This window comes from Sebastes umbrosus, chromosome 23 (assembly GCF_015220745.1).
Source record: "Sebastes umbrosus isolate fSebUmb1 chromosome 23, fSebUmb1.pri, whole genome shotgun sequence".
Classification (NCBI taxonomy): Eukaryota; Metazoa; Chordata; class Actinopteri; order Perciformes; family Sebastidae; genus Sebastes; species Sebastes umbrosus.
This window is the reverse complement of record NC_051291.1, coordinates 11,714,431-11,732,213: the sequence shown is the minus strand read 5'-3', so window position 1 is coordinate 11,732,213 and position 17,783 is coordinate 11,714,431. Positions and strand designations below refer to the sequence as shown.

Below are 17,783 nucleotides of genomic sequence, written 5' to 3'. Positions count from 1 at the left end.
GAAAGTATTAATAGAGGATGATTTCTTTGGTCATGTATACTGTGATCTTCCTGCAGGCTAAAGAGGAGTCACTCTACCTCCTTCAACCTCGATGATGCAGCTGAGATGGAGTTCAGGAGGGGAGGAGTCAGAGCCACGGCCGGCCCGCGACTCGGCTGGTCACGTGAATCCAAACACAAGTTGGTGCTTTTCTTTATTAACAAACAGTTGTCTCCTAAAATGTCATGATTGTTTTCTCAAGGTTGCACCGGTTGATTCACTGTGATCAATATTCCTTCTCTGTCCTCCATCAGTGCTGTTGAGGTTCCTTTCTCGCGGTGGAGTAAAGATGAAGTTTGTGCGTGGCTGCATGAGCAGGGTCTCGGGTTATATGTCGCCCAGGGTCATAACTGGATCAAATCGGGACAGACACTACTGCGGGCATCACAACATGATCTGGAGAAGGTTACAATTACAATTTTAGGGTGTTTTTTGTCACAGCAATCCAGTTTTCTTTTATTGTTTGTCTATTATTGTTTTTATAATTTTTGTATACCTTTACCTCTCCTGTGTTTCACTCTGTTTGCTGATGTTGCTGCTTTGACACCTGAATTTCCCTCCGGGGATTAATAAAGGTTCATCTTATCTTATCTTATCTCAAACTCAGCATTTAAATATTTTTTTATACTGCAAACATTATAAACACAAAGAAGTTATTAAAGACATACAAATTGTAGTTTTTACCTTTCAAATCATATATTTTAGCATCCCAATCCCAAGTTTAGACTTCCAAAACTCACTGTTAAAATCAAATCAAAAGTCCAAAGGGGAGACATGGGATACAGCAGTACTCTCAGACCCACACGGTATTACTTGCTGCACTCTGTAAAGGTTTCCTGCTTCATGATGTTTGTGTTTTTCCTTCTGTTTACCTGATCAGGAGTTGTGCATGAAGCAGCCCCTCCACAGGAAGAAGTTGCAGCTGGCTCTGCAGGCTCTCGGGTCAGAAGAGGATTATCTGAAGGGCAGACTGGACCACAACTGGGTGACCAGTGAGTGCGACGTCATCTTACTTTGATAAGAACATCTGTACTTGCCCCCCACAGCTTTTAATTTGAATGAAATGCATTTCTGTTTATTTCAGGGTGGCTGGATGACATCGGCCTCCCGCAGTACAAAAGTCACTTTGATGAGGCTCGTGTTGATGGATGCGTGCTGCACTACATGACAGTGGTGAGTTTAAATCCTTCATGTTGCACTAGGACCTGTGTGGAAGCTTTTAAAACTCCTTTGACATTAAAGTGACAGGGAACTGTTTTTCGGCAAAAGGTCTTCCTCATAATTCTTTTATATCGTGACTGAACTTTCCCCCTGAATGAATCATTCAACAGGTGACGTGACTTTATGCTAACTCTTTCTTTTTGTTGGCTGTTTCCCAGGAGGACTTGCTGTCTCTGAAGGTGGGCAGTGTTCTCCATCACCTCAGCATCAAGAGGGCCATTCAGGTCCTCCGCCTCAACGGCTACGAACCCAACTGTCTCCGGCGACGACCCTCTGACGAGGTATCACACAGGAAGTCACAACCCGTACTCTTTTCATCCTTTTTGTTTTAAAACTCTCTTGGATGTATCTACTCCTGACATCTGGATTTATTTTCTTTATTTTTTTTTTCCAGAACAACATGACGCCAGCAGAGATCTCCCAGTGGACCAACCACAGAGTGATGGAGTGGCTGCGGTCTGTGGATTTGGCCGAATACGCTCCCAATCTGAGGGGCAGCGGTGTTCATGGAGGACTGATGGTGAGATGGGAGGAGGCAGGATGAGATGAAAGTTGATGGATATTATGATTTATACCTCCTTAAAATAATTGTAAAAATATTAGAAAACGTTTTGATAAATTATATTAATGATTGATATACACATAGCAGTAATTTGACTTGGTTTATAGTATTTTTGCACACAAATTGTCCAGGATAAGAACCAAAAAGTTAACTTGTTAACTTCATGATTTTAGATTGACAACTATAGTTTATTTTGTATTAAAAAAATTCCCAGCTGTCGCTCTGCATCACACTCTGTTCTCTGCTCTGACCTCTCACCGTGATGTTTTCTCAAATGTCTTCACGCTCCGAAGGTGTTGGAGCCCCGCTTCAACGTGGAAGCGCTCGCCCTTCTGCTCAACATTCCACCCAACAAAACCCTGCTGAGACGCCACCTGGCCACACACTTCCACCTGCTCATCGGCTCCGAGGCGCAGCGGCTCAAACAGGACTGTCTGGAAAACCCAGACTACACCGTCCTCACCGCCACCGCCAAGGTCAAGGTAAACTACCCGTCCACTCAACACAAACAAATCTCACTGGTGATATCAACTTCACTCATTATTTTATAAAACTCAATCTTAAGTCGCTTTCCCACTTGACAAAAAACACCCACTAATATCTGGCTTGTCTTTAGTGGGAAAGGTTACAATCGGCAGTGATGGAAACATGACACCCGGGTGGACACGCTGATTTTCGTCTCTTTACCTGTGTGATGCTATGTTACGTTGCATTGAAGTGAATATAAACCCATGTTGCTCAACTGCTAATCGTCTCCCTTTTCCTCCTCCAGCCTAGACGCCTGTCATTCGGAGGTTTTGGCACTCTGAGGAAGAAACGTCAGGATGATGGCGATGAGTACGTCTGCCCCATGAACGTGGAAATGCCCAAGAGCAGCAGCTTCCAGAGAGGCGTCCGGATCTATGAGGAACACCTCGACCACCTGGAACAAGTACGGAGCTACTTCCCCCTCTCGCTTCTTTCATACAGCTGCATTTGTTAACAAAATATCACGAATAGTTACACTGACTTGTGATTGGAGCATTTTGAATTAATTCTTTTATTTTCGTCTGTTTGTGTATTGTTTGGCAGATGGAAGACTCTGAAGGGACCGTGAGACAGATAGGAGAGTTTTCTGAGGAAATCAACAATCTAACGGTGAGACACTGACCTCCTGTATGACTAGAGACAGCCACACCTGACAAAATTTTTTACAAACAATTTCATTAAAGGTTTACAAATCATTTGGTAATTATTAACAAATACTTAATATAGTATATAATGTTATAATGTACGCAACAATTAACTGTTAATAGTTTACTAATGTAATCAGAATGTAATTGTTGTCTCTTATCAGCTATGATACAATATATAATTTATAAACTAATAAACAAAATAACAGAAATTATATTTAATTACTAAACATTAATTATCATTTCATTGTTAACAGTAAAACTTAACCAAGTTTAATTAACTATCAATTCACCATTTATAAATGATGGTTATTATACAGTGTTACCCATTTATAAATGGTGAATTGATAGTCATTTAAACTTAGTTAAATTTTACTGTTTACAATGAAATAATAATTAATGTTTACTAATTATTAGTAATGCTATAATTTCTATTTTATCATTAGTTTGTGTAATATGAAATAGTTTATAAATAATATATATTGTATCATAGCTGATAAGAAAAGATGTCAATTACATTCTGATTACACTAGTAAACTATACATAATATTTTATATACTGTATTAAGTATTTGTTAATGATTACCAAATGATTTGTAAACCTTTAAGAAATCAATCTAAATGTTTAAAGATACTTTACAGACCAATTATTAACCATTAACAAAGTGTTACAAATATCCTTCTAGATGTTTTACAAATCATTTCATAATCATTAAATACTTAATATAGTATATAAACTGTTATGTGTGCAACAATAAACTGTTAAAGTACAGAAATAGTGGCATTACTAATAATCATTTCATTGTAAACAGTAAAATAACTATTATTTGATGATTATAAACTGACTTTAGTTAACCTTTTGATTGTTTCGTTAACGCTCTCTGGTCCTCTTTGTGTTTCAGAGCATGCTGAAGGAAGATGAGTTCTATCACGAGATCTCCGTCGAGGCGGCAGAAACCGATCACGACCGCGCTGTTTGATTGAGACGATGGGCTCCCGAGTCGCTTTGTGACAAAAGAACAATCTGTGCCAACCGGAATCCACATCCCTCCACCGCCCACCGACCTTTGTAGAAGAACATGTGAGACCACCACTTGACAGTATTTTCATCAGTCAGAAGTACAGCCATAGCTTTCATCACCATATATATTTATTGAAGCTGTCCAAGATATAATGCATGAACTGAAAATGCAAGATTTTATTGCATTAATGTACTTCGTATTATTCAAGCATTTGTTTTCAATAATCATTGAGGTAAGCATATTGGTTTTTGGTATTTCTCCCCTTTGTTTTGAGTGTAGTACTCAAGTTTTAATGTCCTCCGCTGAGGTCAAATTCATTTGTTAGTGGTACGTTAAGTTGCTATAAGGTCTTTTCAGATGGAGAGTGACACTCTGACTGCGCTCCACGAGTAAACGACAAGTGCTATGCGTGGTAACGGCCTCCGTGAACTACTGTATGTATCATCATATTTCCATAATCAAAGCTTGATTTATTGACACGTGACAGTCCTAGATGCCAACCAGACTGTTATTGTTGATAGCCAAAGTTAGCTAAATTAGCATTGTCGTTAAAACTATACTAAACGTTATCTGATACAAACGACAGCGATAGTTTCACACGCCTCTAATTACAATGAAAATGAATTACAAAGCGCATCAATCGCTCCCCGTCTGAAAAGACCTTTAGGTTATCTTAAACATCAGTTCATTGAAATTACAGCAAACATTCTCTCATTTACTTCTAGTGGTATCCAGCCGCGTAGATAGTTTGGGTTTTTGCGATTTCTGCCTCCACTCCAGTACTATGGAGGTGATCGTGATTTTGTGTGTGGTGCTCACAGCATTGAAAATTGTTTTTTATAGCACTATCTTCTAGAAAGTGTTGTTACATTATATATAACCCACAGATCTCACTCTGAACAGTTTCCTTTCTTTCTATAATGAAAACTGTTGATAGTGTGTTCTGTGCATCACTCAGGACACTGTTTAAGAAATCTCAAAACCTGGACAGATACCACTAAATGAAGTGAGAAAATGTTTTTTTAAAGAATGGGTTGACATTTTGAGAAATGCGCTTATTTGCTTTCGTATTAGGTAAGGAGATCGATACCATTCATGTGTCTGTGCCTATTTAAGTACGAAGCTACAGCAAGGAGGTGATTAGCTTATCATAAAGTTCAATAATGAACATGTATCTCTTTTGTTTAAAGGTGCTGCATGCAAGATTGTGAGCGTTTCTATTGCCTCCGCATGGCTCTCAGTGGTGCTAACAGTGCTAACCTGGGGGGGAACCGGAGAGTAGGTGCTACGCTTCCAGGACAGTGTTACCAGCTGTAACAGTACATTACTTCTTACTTCTTTACATAGCAAATAGCTGTTTGCTGCTATATTAATGCTCTGGATATCAAATTTAGCGCCTTTAATCTAAACGCTGTTCACCACGAAATAGTTATAGTAGGTAATTCTCCCTAAAACCACAAATTGACCAAAATGAGGGCTTTAGAGGTGCAGCTTTTCCCTCTGCTTCTATTCTTTATGAACTCATACTTAAAGGTTATCTCTATGATATCCAGAGCATTAATATAGCAGTAAAAATAAAGAGGAGTAATGTCTACCTGAGCACTACTTGAGTTTAGAGCTGTGCAGAGGCAGTAGAAATGCTCCCAATCTCGCATTTAGCACCTTTTAAGGAGTGGTATTGATCCTCTGCTCTAACTCTTGGCATGAAAGCGTTTTTTCTCCAAATGTCAAACTCTTCCGTTTAGGAAAAAGCATTACAACATGGAAACCAAAGTCTTTGTTTTTAAATTTTTGGTAATAAAAAAGAGAAAATGCATTTTTCCTTGTCTTCATTTTTAGGTGCATCTTCCTTAAACGGCTCAGGGAGATGCTACAACTGTTATGATCAAACGCTTGTAAATGAGGATTTCTATGTTAGCATCAAAACATTTTATAGCAATTGATTTTTTATGTTGCATATCCAAACAAGTAGCCACATCAGTAACCGTATCGCATTTTAGCAAAATATTGACATCTTTGACGTGACGACAGATAGAGGGCAGGTATAACACAATCGCAACAGCAATAAAGGAATAACAATACAATTCTGTATAAATGAAGCAAGTGGTCGCGACTCACAAACTATGCATAAAAAAGCTTTGCAAGTGTTAAGGCACTCAGCAGCACAAAACAGCCAGTAAACCTGAACTCTTCTGATATTATTTGCAACAGATTTCTAATCACATCCTCATTTCCAAGCCAACAGTCAACACTTCGATCTCCGCTACATACTCATTCAATCAAATATTTCCCCTCCCCTTCTGCGACACTTACTGATTACATGAATTGGTCCGCGCTGTGATTCTGTTGCATGATGAATTATCACGGCATAAATATAGTATATATAGTGCAATACCCACTGCAACTGTACGGGTGCTTTAATGCTCTCCAGGTGGGGAATATAATAACTGAACGCCATTATATGCTCAAACCTCTTTTTCTTGATGCGGATGGACGTCTAGAAGGTAAACCTGCGGCTGATGGAGTGGCCGACTTTGTCCAGATTGGGGTTGCAGGCGAACTGGATCATAGGTGGCGGTCCACACATCAGGATGAGACTGTCGTCACTGGGAGGCGGCAGGTGTTCCCTCACCATGTCTTCACTGATGAAGCCTTGGCTGTACTCCCAGTCTGAAACACAGAAAAGGTCCCAACGTTTAAATTAGGGCGATACAATTCAATACGTTGTGTTTTAGATCTAATTTTAGGAAAACTGTCATAGTATGAAGAACACACTGCCATGTGCATAAAATCTGACTTTACTTTTTTTTTTGCGATCAGAACTGTGGTATGTGCATTTGCATTTATCACAGTCCTCATCCAACATCAACATAAAATGAACCACCGTCTGCTGGGGCTGCACAATTAATTGAATATTAATCACAGTCGCGATTTTGGCTTCCCACAATTAAATGAACATGATCGACTGCGATATTGACTTTTATAATACTTGTTCCGCTTATAGAAAACTTTGCATAAATCAAGTGTTAACTAAACTAACGGCTAGAGATGCTGATTGAAGCCGGACGGTTTTCAGCAGTCTCATATGTCCGCATACATAACGCGGCGTGGAAGTTCTTCAGCGTGAGATAAGACATAAAGCTGCAATTTGTAACAACTGCAAGTCCAAAATAAGCTTTGAAGGAACAATATTTGGAACAACTAAAGTAATAAGACACTTATATTGTAATTCATTCATATGATGCTGCTCAGAGTAATTACAGTGACCAGCTGAGCACATTATGGTGCGTTCAAGCTCTACTCAATAAAACGCGCATTTGTCGATGGTAAATTCTAACGCTATCATGATGCGTTTCATATGTAATCTTGTAAAATGTAGTTTTTGGCGAGAAACTTGAATAAATCCAGTTGTTTGAAGGAGATGTTTTCACAGCAATATAAAATAGATAGAGAGGAATATGGCCTGTTTAACTTCCCTCTAAACATTTTAATAACTTAATTAGAACCACTAATGCCTAGATTTTTTTTTTTAATCAAAGCAAATATTGAAGTAAAATTACAATAATTTATTTCCTAATCATTTGAATTATGTGTTTTTATTCAAATAACCGCTAAAGATGACAATAACAAATTAAAAGGATAACGTTTAGAAATTAATTAATTAATTTTTGGACATACTATACTATGATTTTTTTTCGACATACTAAACTATGAATTTTTTGGACATACTATACTATGAATTTTTTTCGACATAATATACTATGACTTTTTTATTTTTACGACATACCGTATGACTTTTCTTTTATTTTTGGACATACTATACTATGATTTTTTTTTCCAAAATACTATAATATCACTTTTTTTTCTACATACTATACTATGAATTTTTGAATATTTTCGGCAAACTATACTATGACTTTTTTTTATTTTTTCGACATACTATACTATGACTTTTTTTTTATTTTTTAAAATATACTAGTATGTAGATTATGTAGATGTAAGTTTATTACCTTCAGGTGCTCTGTCCAGGGTGAACCATAGCTTGAACCGGTCCGGGTGGTTGACCTGGATCTCTTCCAACTCCGGTCGCAACAGGATGTCTTTCTCAGTCTATGACAGGAGAGGAAGAACAAACTTTCAGTACTCAATGTTCCACCTCTGTTGTATTATTAACCACTGCTTCCCAATTACACTGGAAAACAAATAACTTGCAATAATAGTTCATCATGTGATCCTGGCTGATGAAACTGACCTGGTTGGCGAACAGCAGGTAACACACTGTCTGGTCCTGTGGATCCTTCATCACATCTGTGATGAGCTGCAACATGGGAGTGATTCCTGGAAGAAAACAGAAGAGAGGAAGGTCATATGTTTGGCTTCAGACATGGAATTACCTTCATTATAGACCGTTTTAAAGGAATTACATTGCTCTGCAAAAGGTTGGGTCCATGTTCACTTCATGTCAGCTTATGTCATTCACAAAAACATCAACAGGAAATAAACTGAGACACATTTGTAATGTTTACATTTACAACTATGAAATGTAAATGCATACAATATGTGGATATCTGTATTTTGTTCAAATAGAGAAAAAACTTAAAGCCCCTGAATACTTTAGCTTCACATCTTTGTCTGAATCGATTTCTCAACACATATTAAAAAATTTTCAACATACTATGCCATGACTTTTTTTTTTAAACATACTATGACTTTTTTTGACATACTATACTATCACTTTTTTGCATTTTTTCCGATATACTATTACTTATTTTATTTATCGACATACTATACTATGGGGTTTTCAATTTTTTTCGACATACTATACTATGATTTTTTTTCAACAAACTATACTATGACTTTTTTCGACTTACTATACCTTGAATTTAAAAAGTCATAGTATAGCATGTCGAAAAAATTTAAAAAAATCATAGTATAGTATGTTGAGATTTTTTTTAAAAAGTCATTGTATAGTGTGTCAAAATAAAAGTCATAGTATAGTATGTCGAAAAATAAATAAAAGTCATAGTATAGTATGTCAAATATTTTCATGAAAAAAAGTCATAGTACGGTATGTCGAAAATATTAAAAAAGTCATAGTATAGTTTGTCCAAAATATTTAAGAAGTCATAGTATAGTATGTCGTAAAAGTCAGAGTACATTATGTCGAAATAAATAAAAAAAGTCAAAGTATAGCATGTGGAGAGAAAAAATAAGTCATAGTATAGTTTGTCGAAAAAAAAGTCATACATTGTTGAAAAATAAATAAAAGTCATAGTATAGTATTTCGAGAAAAAAAGAGTCATAGTATAGTATGTCGAGAAAATAAAAAAAAGTCATAGTATAGTATGTCGAAAAAAAGTCATAATATAGCATGTTGAAAAAATAAAAAAAGTCCTAGTATAGTATGTCGAAAAAAAAGTCATAGTATGTCGAAAAATAATTTAAAGTCATAGTATAGTATGTGGTAAAAAAAATCATAGTATAATATGTCGAAAAATAAAAAAGTCATAGTATAGTATGTCGAAAAAAATTAAAAAGTCATAGTATAGTATGTCGAAATTTCTTTTAAAAAGTCATAGTATAGTATGTCGAAATTTCTTTTAAAAAGTCATAGTATAGTATGTCGAAATATAAATAAAAGTCATAGTATAGTATGTGTTAAAAAAGTCATAGTATAGTATGTCGAAAAAAATAAAAAGTCATCTTATAGTATGTCGAAAAAAATAAAAAAGGCATAGTATAGTATGACGAAAGAAAAGCCATAGTATATTAGCTTGAAAAAAATATAAAAGTCATAGTATAGTATGTTGAAAAATAAATAAAAGTCATAGTATAGTATGTTGAAAAAAAAGTCATAGTATAATATGTTGAAAAATAAATAAAAGTCATAGTATAGTATGTCAAATATTTTCATGAAAAAAAGTCATAGTACGGTATGTCGAAAATATTAAAAAAGTCATAGTATAGTTTGTCCAAAATATTTAAGAAGTCATAGTATAGTATGTCGTAAAAGTCAGAGTACATTATGTCGAAATAAATAAAAAAAGTCAAAGTATAGCATGTGGAGAGAAAAAATAAGTCATAGTATAGTTTGTCGAAAAAAAAGTCATACATTGTTGAAAAATAAATAAAAGTCATAGTATAGTATTTCGAGAAAAAAAGAGTCATAGTATAGTATGTCGAGAAAATAAAAAAAAGTCATAGTATAGTATGTCGAAAAAAAGTCATAATATAGCATGTTGAAAAAATAAAAAAAGTCCTAGTATAGTATGTCGAAAAAAAAGTCATAGTATGTCGAAAAATAATTTAAAGTCATAGTATAGTATGTGGTAAAAAAAGTCATAGTATAATATGTCGAAAAATAAAAAAGTCATAGTATAGTATGTCGAAAAAAATTAAAAAGTCATAGTATAGTATGTCGAAATTTCTTTTAAAAAGTCATAGTATAGTATGTCGAAAATATTAAAAAAGTCATAGTATAGTTTGTCCAAAATATTTAACAAGTCATAGTATAGTATGTCGTAAAAGTCAGAGTACATTATGTCGAAATAAATAAAAAAAGTCAAAGTATAGCATGTGGAGAGAAAAAATAAGTCATAGTATAGTTTGTCGAAAAAAAAGTCATACATTGTTGAAAAATAAATAAAAGTCATAGTATAGTATTTCGAGAAAAAAAGAGTCATAGTATAGTATGTCGAGAAAATAAAAAAAGTCATAGTATAGTATGTCGAAAAAAAGTCATAATATAGCATGTTGAAAAAATAAAAAAAGTCCTAGTATAGTATGTCGAAAAAAAGTCATAGTATGTCGAAAAATAATTTAAAGTCATAGTATAGTATGTGGTAAAAAAAATCATAGTATAATATGTCGAAAAATAAAAAAGTCATAGTATAGTATGTCGAAAAAAATTAAAAAGTCATAGTATAGTATGTCGAAATTTCTTTTAAAAAGTCATAGTATAGTATGTCGAAATTTCTTTTAAAAAGTCATAGTATAGTATGTCGAAATTTCTTTTAAAAAGTCATAGTATAGTATGTCGAAATATAAATAAAAGTCATAGTATAGTATGTGTTAAAAAAGTCATAGTATAGTATGTCGAAAAAAATAAAAAGTCATCTTATAGTATGTCGAAAAAAATAAAAAAGGCATAGTATAGTATGACGAAAGAAAAGCCATAGTATATTAGCTTGAAAAAAATATAAAAGTCATAGTATAGTATGTTGAAAAATAAATAAAAGTCATAGTATAGTATGTTGAAAAAAAAGTCATAGTATAATATGTTGAAAAATAAATAAAAGTCATAGTATAGTATGTCAAATATTTTCATGAAAAAAAGTCATAGTACAGTATGTCGAAAATATTAAAAAAGTCATAGTATAGTTTGTCCAAAATATTTAACAAGTCATAGTATAGTATGTCGTAAAAGTCAGAGTACATTATGTCGAAATAAATAAAAAAAGTCAAAGTATAGCATGTGGAGAGAAAAAATAAGTCATAGTATAGTTTGTCGAAAAAAAAGTCATACATTGTTGAAAAATAAATAAAAGTCATAGTATAGTATTTCGAGAAAAAAAGAGTCATAGTATAGTATGTCGAGAAAATAAAAAAAAGTCATAGTATAGTATGTCGAAAAAAAGTCATAATATAGCATGTTGAAAAAATAAAAAAAAGTCCTAGTATAGTATGTCGAAAAAAAAGTCATAGTATGTCGAAAAATAATTTAAAGTCATAGTATAGTATGTGTTAAAAAAGTCATAGTATAGTATGTCGAAAAAAATAAAAAGTCATCTTATAGTATGTCGAAAAAAATAAAAAAGGCATAGTATAGTATGACGAAAGAAAAGCCATAGTATATTAGCTTGAAAAAAATATAAAAGTCATAGTATAGTATGTTGAAAAATAAATAAAAGTCATAGTATAGTATGTTGAAAAAAAAGTCATAGTATAATATGTTGAAAAATAAATAAAAGTCATAGTATAGTATGTGGTAAAAAAGTCAGTATAGTATGTCGAAAAAAAAGGATGTTTTTTTCAGGCATGGCTCTACCAACTAAACTCATCATGAGATGTGTCAGCATCTCTTAAACAATTTCCTAAGTGAAAAACTTTAATAGAGGAGTCTAGAAATTTCCCTTACCTGTCCCTCCAGCGATCATGCCCACATGTTTGGCTGTCTTGGTCTCAGCCGGGGACTTTTTATCTGCTTGAATCTCAAAAACACCTGCAGGGGGAAAGTTACAGCATCAGATCAGGCAGCTGAATTAATTCAATTACAAACCTGGCATCTTTTCAGGTAACGTTACTCACCTTTGCCTTTGTAAACGAGAAGACCACTGGGTCCTCTGAAGTCGATAGTGTCATTGATCCTGAGGCTCTCCAAGTACTGACTCATCTTCCCACCCTCGGGGAATTTAGGATTAACATCTTTAAAGTAGATCTGTTAACAGGAGAAACTATTTTTAGGAAAATCAAATGCACACCTACACATATACACAGAAACAACTTTTCTCAAGGCTATTACCTTCACCACCAAGTCCACAAAGCCTTTGTCATCATCACTGGACACTGGCGTATATGGACGAACGACCAGCTTCCCGTCTATTCTTGCAGACAAATAGATGTGCTGCCCTGGAGAGGAAAACAAAACAACAATGAGTGCCTCAGTTTACTTTTGAGATATCAGATAAGTTTGATTACTACTAATAGCACACTGTTTATTTTCAAAACAATATAATGTACAAAAATATATCATCTAGGGATAAAACAATAAGTTGCTTGATAGAAAATTAATCGGCAACAATTATTAGAATCGATTAATCATTTCAGTAATTTTTTAAATAAAAATGCTTAACAGCCTCTGGTTCCAACTTCTCAAATGTGAGGATTTTCTATGTTTCTTTTCTAATATAGGATAGTAAATGAAATATTTTGGAGTTTGGGACTGATAGTCAGATAAAGAAAAAAGCAATTTGAAGACATCACATTGTGCTCTGAGAACTTGTGATAACGGTAAATCAAGAAAATAATTGTTAGTCACAGCCCTAATATTACCTTCCTAGTTCAACTGTTTATAATTTGACAAATTCCATATACATAAAATTAAATGCAACGCGAGAAAAGCCATCTCTAATTTTCTTAATGCTATTCAGCTTTATTCCAAATCTTCATCAAAATAACAATGTATGTACATTTTTTCCCTCTCCTAGTAGATATTAATTGATTTCCACTGAACAGAAGGAGCTCTCCCTATCATCCTAGTACCTAACTGTATACTTATTTATGTAATGATATCATTTAATTAATAATTCCCCAACACTATGTCTACATGTTACTGTATTCCAAGTTTCTGATTGTTTTCAATAGTTAAATTTAGAAAACAAGCAGCAGTCATTCTCATAATCAAGTCAAGTCAGACTTTATTATCCCACCGGGGGAAATTTGGTTGCAGCCAGATGTATAAACACATTCATCATAAAAAAAATCACATAATGCAACAATCCAGACAGACACAAACAATGGGACAGACAGTATAAAAGCAAGATCACTTAAAATGAAGACAGTGCAAAAAACGGCTAAACACCGAATGCATAAAGTGCTTAACCCCTTACTGTTCCGCCCCCTGTTTTTAGAGGGGTATGGGCGGGGTACAGGGGATGTTCAATGGTAGATAACAGGTCAACAGCAACATAGAAGTGGTGCACATTATCTGAAAGCTGGGAACCTGAAGATTAATTTGAGATGCAGCTCAGCACTGTGTGTCAAATTGTTCTAGTCATAAATCAGAAATAAACATCAATTAAATAATTAATTAATTAATATGAATTAGCGTGACGCTGATGATGGCTTATAAATAAATAATAAACTAAAAAAGACACTTTATCTGTGAGTGCCGGTGATTTCTTTCTTAAGTGTGTATAATGACTGTGTTTAGTGCTTGTTTCCATATTAAATATTGACAGTGATCATATGAGTGCTGATACTAACCGACGGGGAGGCCGAGGATGTGTTCAGGGGAAGGCAGGGCAAAGCGGAACTTCCTCGTGTCATGGCTGACAATCTGCACAACATAAACAAACACAGAGGATCAGAGGTGGGTAGTGATGAGTTACAATTACTGCGTTACAAGTTACTCTTAAGTAAATAGTTTTAATGCAGCATACTTTTTAACTCTTACTTGAGTAGATATTTAGAGAAAAATCATTACTTTTATATTCATCGCGCTACTTTTATTTATTAGTTTATACATTCATGATGCTTTAAGAGACAGGTGGTCAGCTGGTCCCAGGTCTGCTGGCGCTCTGTTATCCTACCGCAGCCACGCCTCCACATGACTCCTTTTAAATGCAGCATGGCTGAAGCTACAGCAGGAGTAATGATAACATTGTGGCTTTCAAATAGTGTTAGCAGCAGCTTATATTTACAGACGAATAAAGAGCACGTAGTATAGAGGGCTCTGGTTGAGAAAGCTGGTCTGAAGTCAGTACAACAGAGAACCGTGCCGACACAGAGCTTTGCTTTTAACTAGTCATGCTTTGTGTAGCCCGATGAAGAGAGACAGAAAAGTAGAGACCAGATTATGCACATGAAAAAAAGACAAACTGCTTTAATTTCATGTGGACATGACTAATATGTTTCAACCACAGACGGGCTTCCCTAGGTCAAAGTGAACATACCAATACAACACCAATTTAAACCAAGCCTGTCAACCCAGGTTAATCCCTGGTCAAGACAGTTCAGATACAACCTGGGTCACAACCCGAGAGCAATGCATACCAGTTAGCTCAGGTGCTGGAAATCGGATTACAGAGAGAGAGAGGATGATAGTGGCGGCATCATCAATGTGTGCAAAAACGTAAAATGTCACAGAATGATGCACGTTGGATAATATGGTGTAAATATAGTACATACAGCATTTTTATCTTTGTTAAATGTTTAACTATGTTATATATTACATGGAGCTGTACCTAATGTATGCAAAAACATACAGAAAACATACAGATTTACAGTATCTATCAATCAACACTCATGAACCTTTTTTCCTCTCTCTATCTGCTGTACCCATTTATCATATATTAGACTACATTGTGACTAGATAGTGTCCGATATGATAATATAGGCAACATTTACAAAAGGATTACAGAAACTTCTGAAGACTGAAATGTATATTTCACTCACTCCAACATCCCGGCAAAGATCTGCTACATATACTGTAGTAGACCTACTAAAGTTTTTCAGCTGGGCATGTGGCAACTGTTGGATAATGTAGTGTGTATTGAGTTAATGTTTCATGAAGTTTGCTAAATGCTCAATATTGTAATGAACTAGGACTCGGTTTGTTAATTTATAACAGATGGAACAGGCGACAGATTTATCTTTTCTTTTTTTTTTTTTTACACTCAATTACTTATTTTGATGACTACTTTTACTTCGACTTCTTACTTCTAACCAGCACTGCTCCCAGTAGACCACTTACACACCAAAAACTGACAATAACCTGATATTTTCAGGTGGAATTTCATTTAATTCTCACTGTGCAATATCATTTTCCACTTGTGCAATTTTGTCAATAGTCTGTTTATTGCCAAAACTGTATATACCGCTCCTATTTCTATACTTCCTTGTATTTAAATGGTTCATATTTGTCACACTTTGTTTAGCTCTTTTTTTTTTTTTTACTGTGTTAACTGATGCATCTTGTTTTTTGCACTATCCCCTTTGCTGCTGTACACTAAAAATGTCCCCACTTCGGGACTAATAAAGGAATATCTTATTTTATCATAATGGCATGGTTTTTTAATGCTATTAATAATTATATAATGGGAATGATTGTATTTTGAATTTATAGTGACCTTATCATATATAATTACTCTATTGTTTATTTTTAATTTTTGCCTTTTTCATTTTATTTCTTCATATCACTTTATTTATATTACTGTAGTACTGTCAGTAGTATTTAAACAAATATTTTTATACTCTCAGAATATAGTCTAATGATATGTTCAAGAGTGTAGTGATGAAAGGATTAATTGATTAATGAAATCTTATCTTATCTTACTTGAGTACTTTTTTTTGCAAAGGAACAGTACTTTTACTTGAGTTCACAGCAGGCATTTTGACCTGTCATAGTAGGAAAAGCCCAGGTGTTACTAATTACACTAACAATGGCTCTGCTCTAATCAAGAGTGTGAAATTCAGCCATCATTAACTTCACCTGTGAAGTCAAAAATGTCATTGAACGCAGCAGGTGCGTTCAATGTCCTAACAACATGTCCTAACACCTGCTGTTAAACACAGAAACTGAAGATTTGGTGCTGCAGTTTTTGCTAAATAAAAAACTTTTATATGGTGAAATTCAAGAGTGTGGGTTACCTGTTTGTCCAGCATTCGCAGTGCATACTTGATGTTGGGGTCCTCTAAGGTGAGAGCTTGTCTCTTCTTGGAGAAGAGGAGCCTGAAGATCAGGTTGATGATGCTGTCAAGGCCTCCTCGGATCAACTGTGAGAAGGTCAAAAAAACAGGAGAATGACTCAGACCAGCAGCTAACATTAGCTACCAACTGGTTGAGACCTCTGAGGGGCGTTGTCCCACTTTAAGTCATGTTGTTTAATCCATAACAGGAGAAGTGAGTCATAGCAATGTGTCTGTGGGCCACAGACCAAAAGCTGCCAGCTGAACTTGATGAGGAAACAGTTAGCTGCTGTTAAGCATACTTTAACGCAACAATACAGCTACATAACTACAATATAATCAACCTGGCGACCTCACATGATAAGTATACTTACTCCAATGATGTACGACAGCATTTTCAGACAGTTTTGGCAACTGCAAGGTTGTTTTTCAACGCAGAAAGCAGCACCAGAGGAGTTCACTGCAACCGAGACGGTAGCAACAACTGTCAGTGGTTGTCAAGCAGACATTCACATCCGGTCTGTTTTTGAAAATAAAAGCATTGTTTCATAATTTTTTTTTAAATAACACCAAAAAATGTAGTTATAATAATTAATTTATTTAATGAGAAATAATATGCGTTCTTTTATTTGTTTATTCACCCTGATTTAATACCGTTTGGTCATTTTTTTAACCAGTAAAAACACAACTTCCGGTGTTATAACGGCTAATTTGACGAAGCTGAAGCTCAACGTCACTTCCGCATGGATTTCCAGAATAAAACTCAATAAATAAAATAAAATAAAGGAAATACTTGGATTTCTCAAAATAAAAGTCTAAATAAACTAGTGATGGGAATTCAGGCTCTTTTTAGTGAGCCAGATCATTTGGCTCAGCTCACCAAGAAGAGCCGGCTCTTTCGGCTCCCAAACGACTCTTCTGATATATGTGCACTCTTCTAAGTGCACATATATCACTTAAATTATTCAATATAATTATACTAAACCTCATAATTTCCAGAATACCATAACTCTGCATGCTGCTTAGTTTCCGACTGTCACTCATCTTGCCTGCTATTCGCGCACCACACTCCTCTTTCTCTTTCTCTCCTCCTCTTCCTCCTGCTCTGTACCTGTAGACCGTCAGCGCGCCGCCCCTCCCTGCTTGATGGTATGATCCTTGTCTGTCATCACCTGATTGGTCGCACAGACGTTATTAACACAACATTCAGTCACAGTCAGTGCATGGAGTGCTCTTATCGTTCACTTAAAGGAGTCGGTATGATCCTTGTCTGTCATCACCTGATTGGTCGCACGGACGTCATTAACACAAGATTCAGTCATAGTCGGTGCATGGAGTGTTCTTATCGTTCACTTAAAGG

General features: G+C 35.0%; 2 protein-coding genes across 5 annotated transcripts in view; one reads left to right on the top strand and one right to left on the bottom strand.

Moving 5' to 3' along the window:
• LOC119482470 (liprin-beta-1-like) overlaps window positions 1-4,709 on the top strand; it is an 86,616-nt gene extending 81,907 nt beyond the window's left edge. For all 4 annotated transcript variants that reach the window (XM_037759993.1, XM_037759992.1, XM_037759990.1 and 1 more), the window contains 10 exons: window positions 57-179; window positions 294-444; window positions 920-1,031; window positions 1,124-1,212; window positions 1,419-1,541; window positions 1,655-1,780; window positions 2,116-2,304; window positions 2,595-2,753; window positions 2,894-2,959; window positions 3,896-4,709. In XM_037759993.1, coding sequence (XP_037615921.1) covers window positions 57-179; window positions 294-444; window positions 920-1,031; window positions 1,124-1,212; window positions 1,419-1,541; window positions 1,655-1,780; window positions 2,116-2,304; window positions 2,595-2,753; window positions 2,894-2,959; window positions 3,896-3,973 — 1,216 coding nt within the window. In that variant the 3' untranslated portion in view covers window positions 3,974-4,709. The remainder of the gene's footprint in view (window positions 1-56; window positions 180-293; window positions 445-919; window positions 1,032-1,123; window positions 1,213-1,418; window positions 1,542-1,654; window positions 1,781-2,115; window positions 2,305-2,594; window positions 2,754-2,893; window positions 2,960-3,895) is intronic.
• A 795-nt stretch (window positions 4,710-5,504) lies between these two features.
• LOC119482478 (NADH-cytochrome b5 reductase 3) lies at window positions 5,505-16,958 on the bottom strand. The gene is made up of 9 exons (XM_037760003.1): window positions 16,798-16,958; window positions 16,385-16,510; window positions 14,000-14,072; window positions 12,537-12,643; window positions 12,323-12,452; window positions 12,153-12,236; window positions 8,268-8,353; window positions 8,026-8,125; window positions 5,505-6,685 (listed from the first exon to the last, which is right to left on the bottom strand). Exons 1-9 carry the CDS (start codon window positions 16,816-16,818, stop codon window positions 6,513-6,515), a joined length of 900 nt encoding a protein of 299 aa, XP_037615931.1. The 5' UTR covers window positions 16,819-16,958; the 3' UTR covers window positions 5,505-6,512.
• Window positions 16,959-17,783: the final 825 nt, after the last annotated feature.

Excerpts from the sequence above, each read along its gene's own strand:
- LOC119482478 (XM_037760003.1), bottom strand. The coding sequence starts at position 16,818 with ATGCTGTCGTACATCATTGGA. Across the intron at positions 14,073-16,384 it reads TGCGAATGCTGGACAAACAG|ATTGTCAGCCATGACACGAG; the intron begins GTAACCCACACT and ends TATGTTGTGCAG. Across the intron at positions 12,644-13,999 it reads CATCCTCGGCCTCCCCGTCG|GGCAGCACATCTATTTGTCT; the intron begins GTTAGTATCAGC and ends TTTCCTCTCCAG.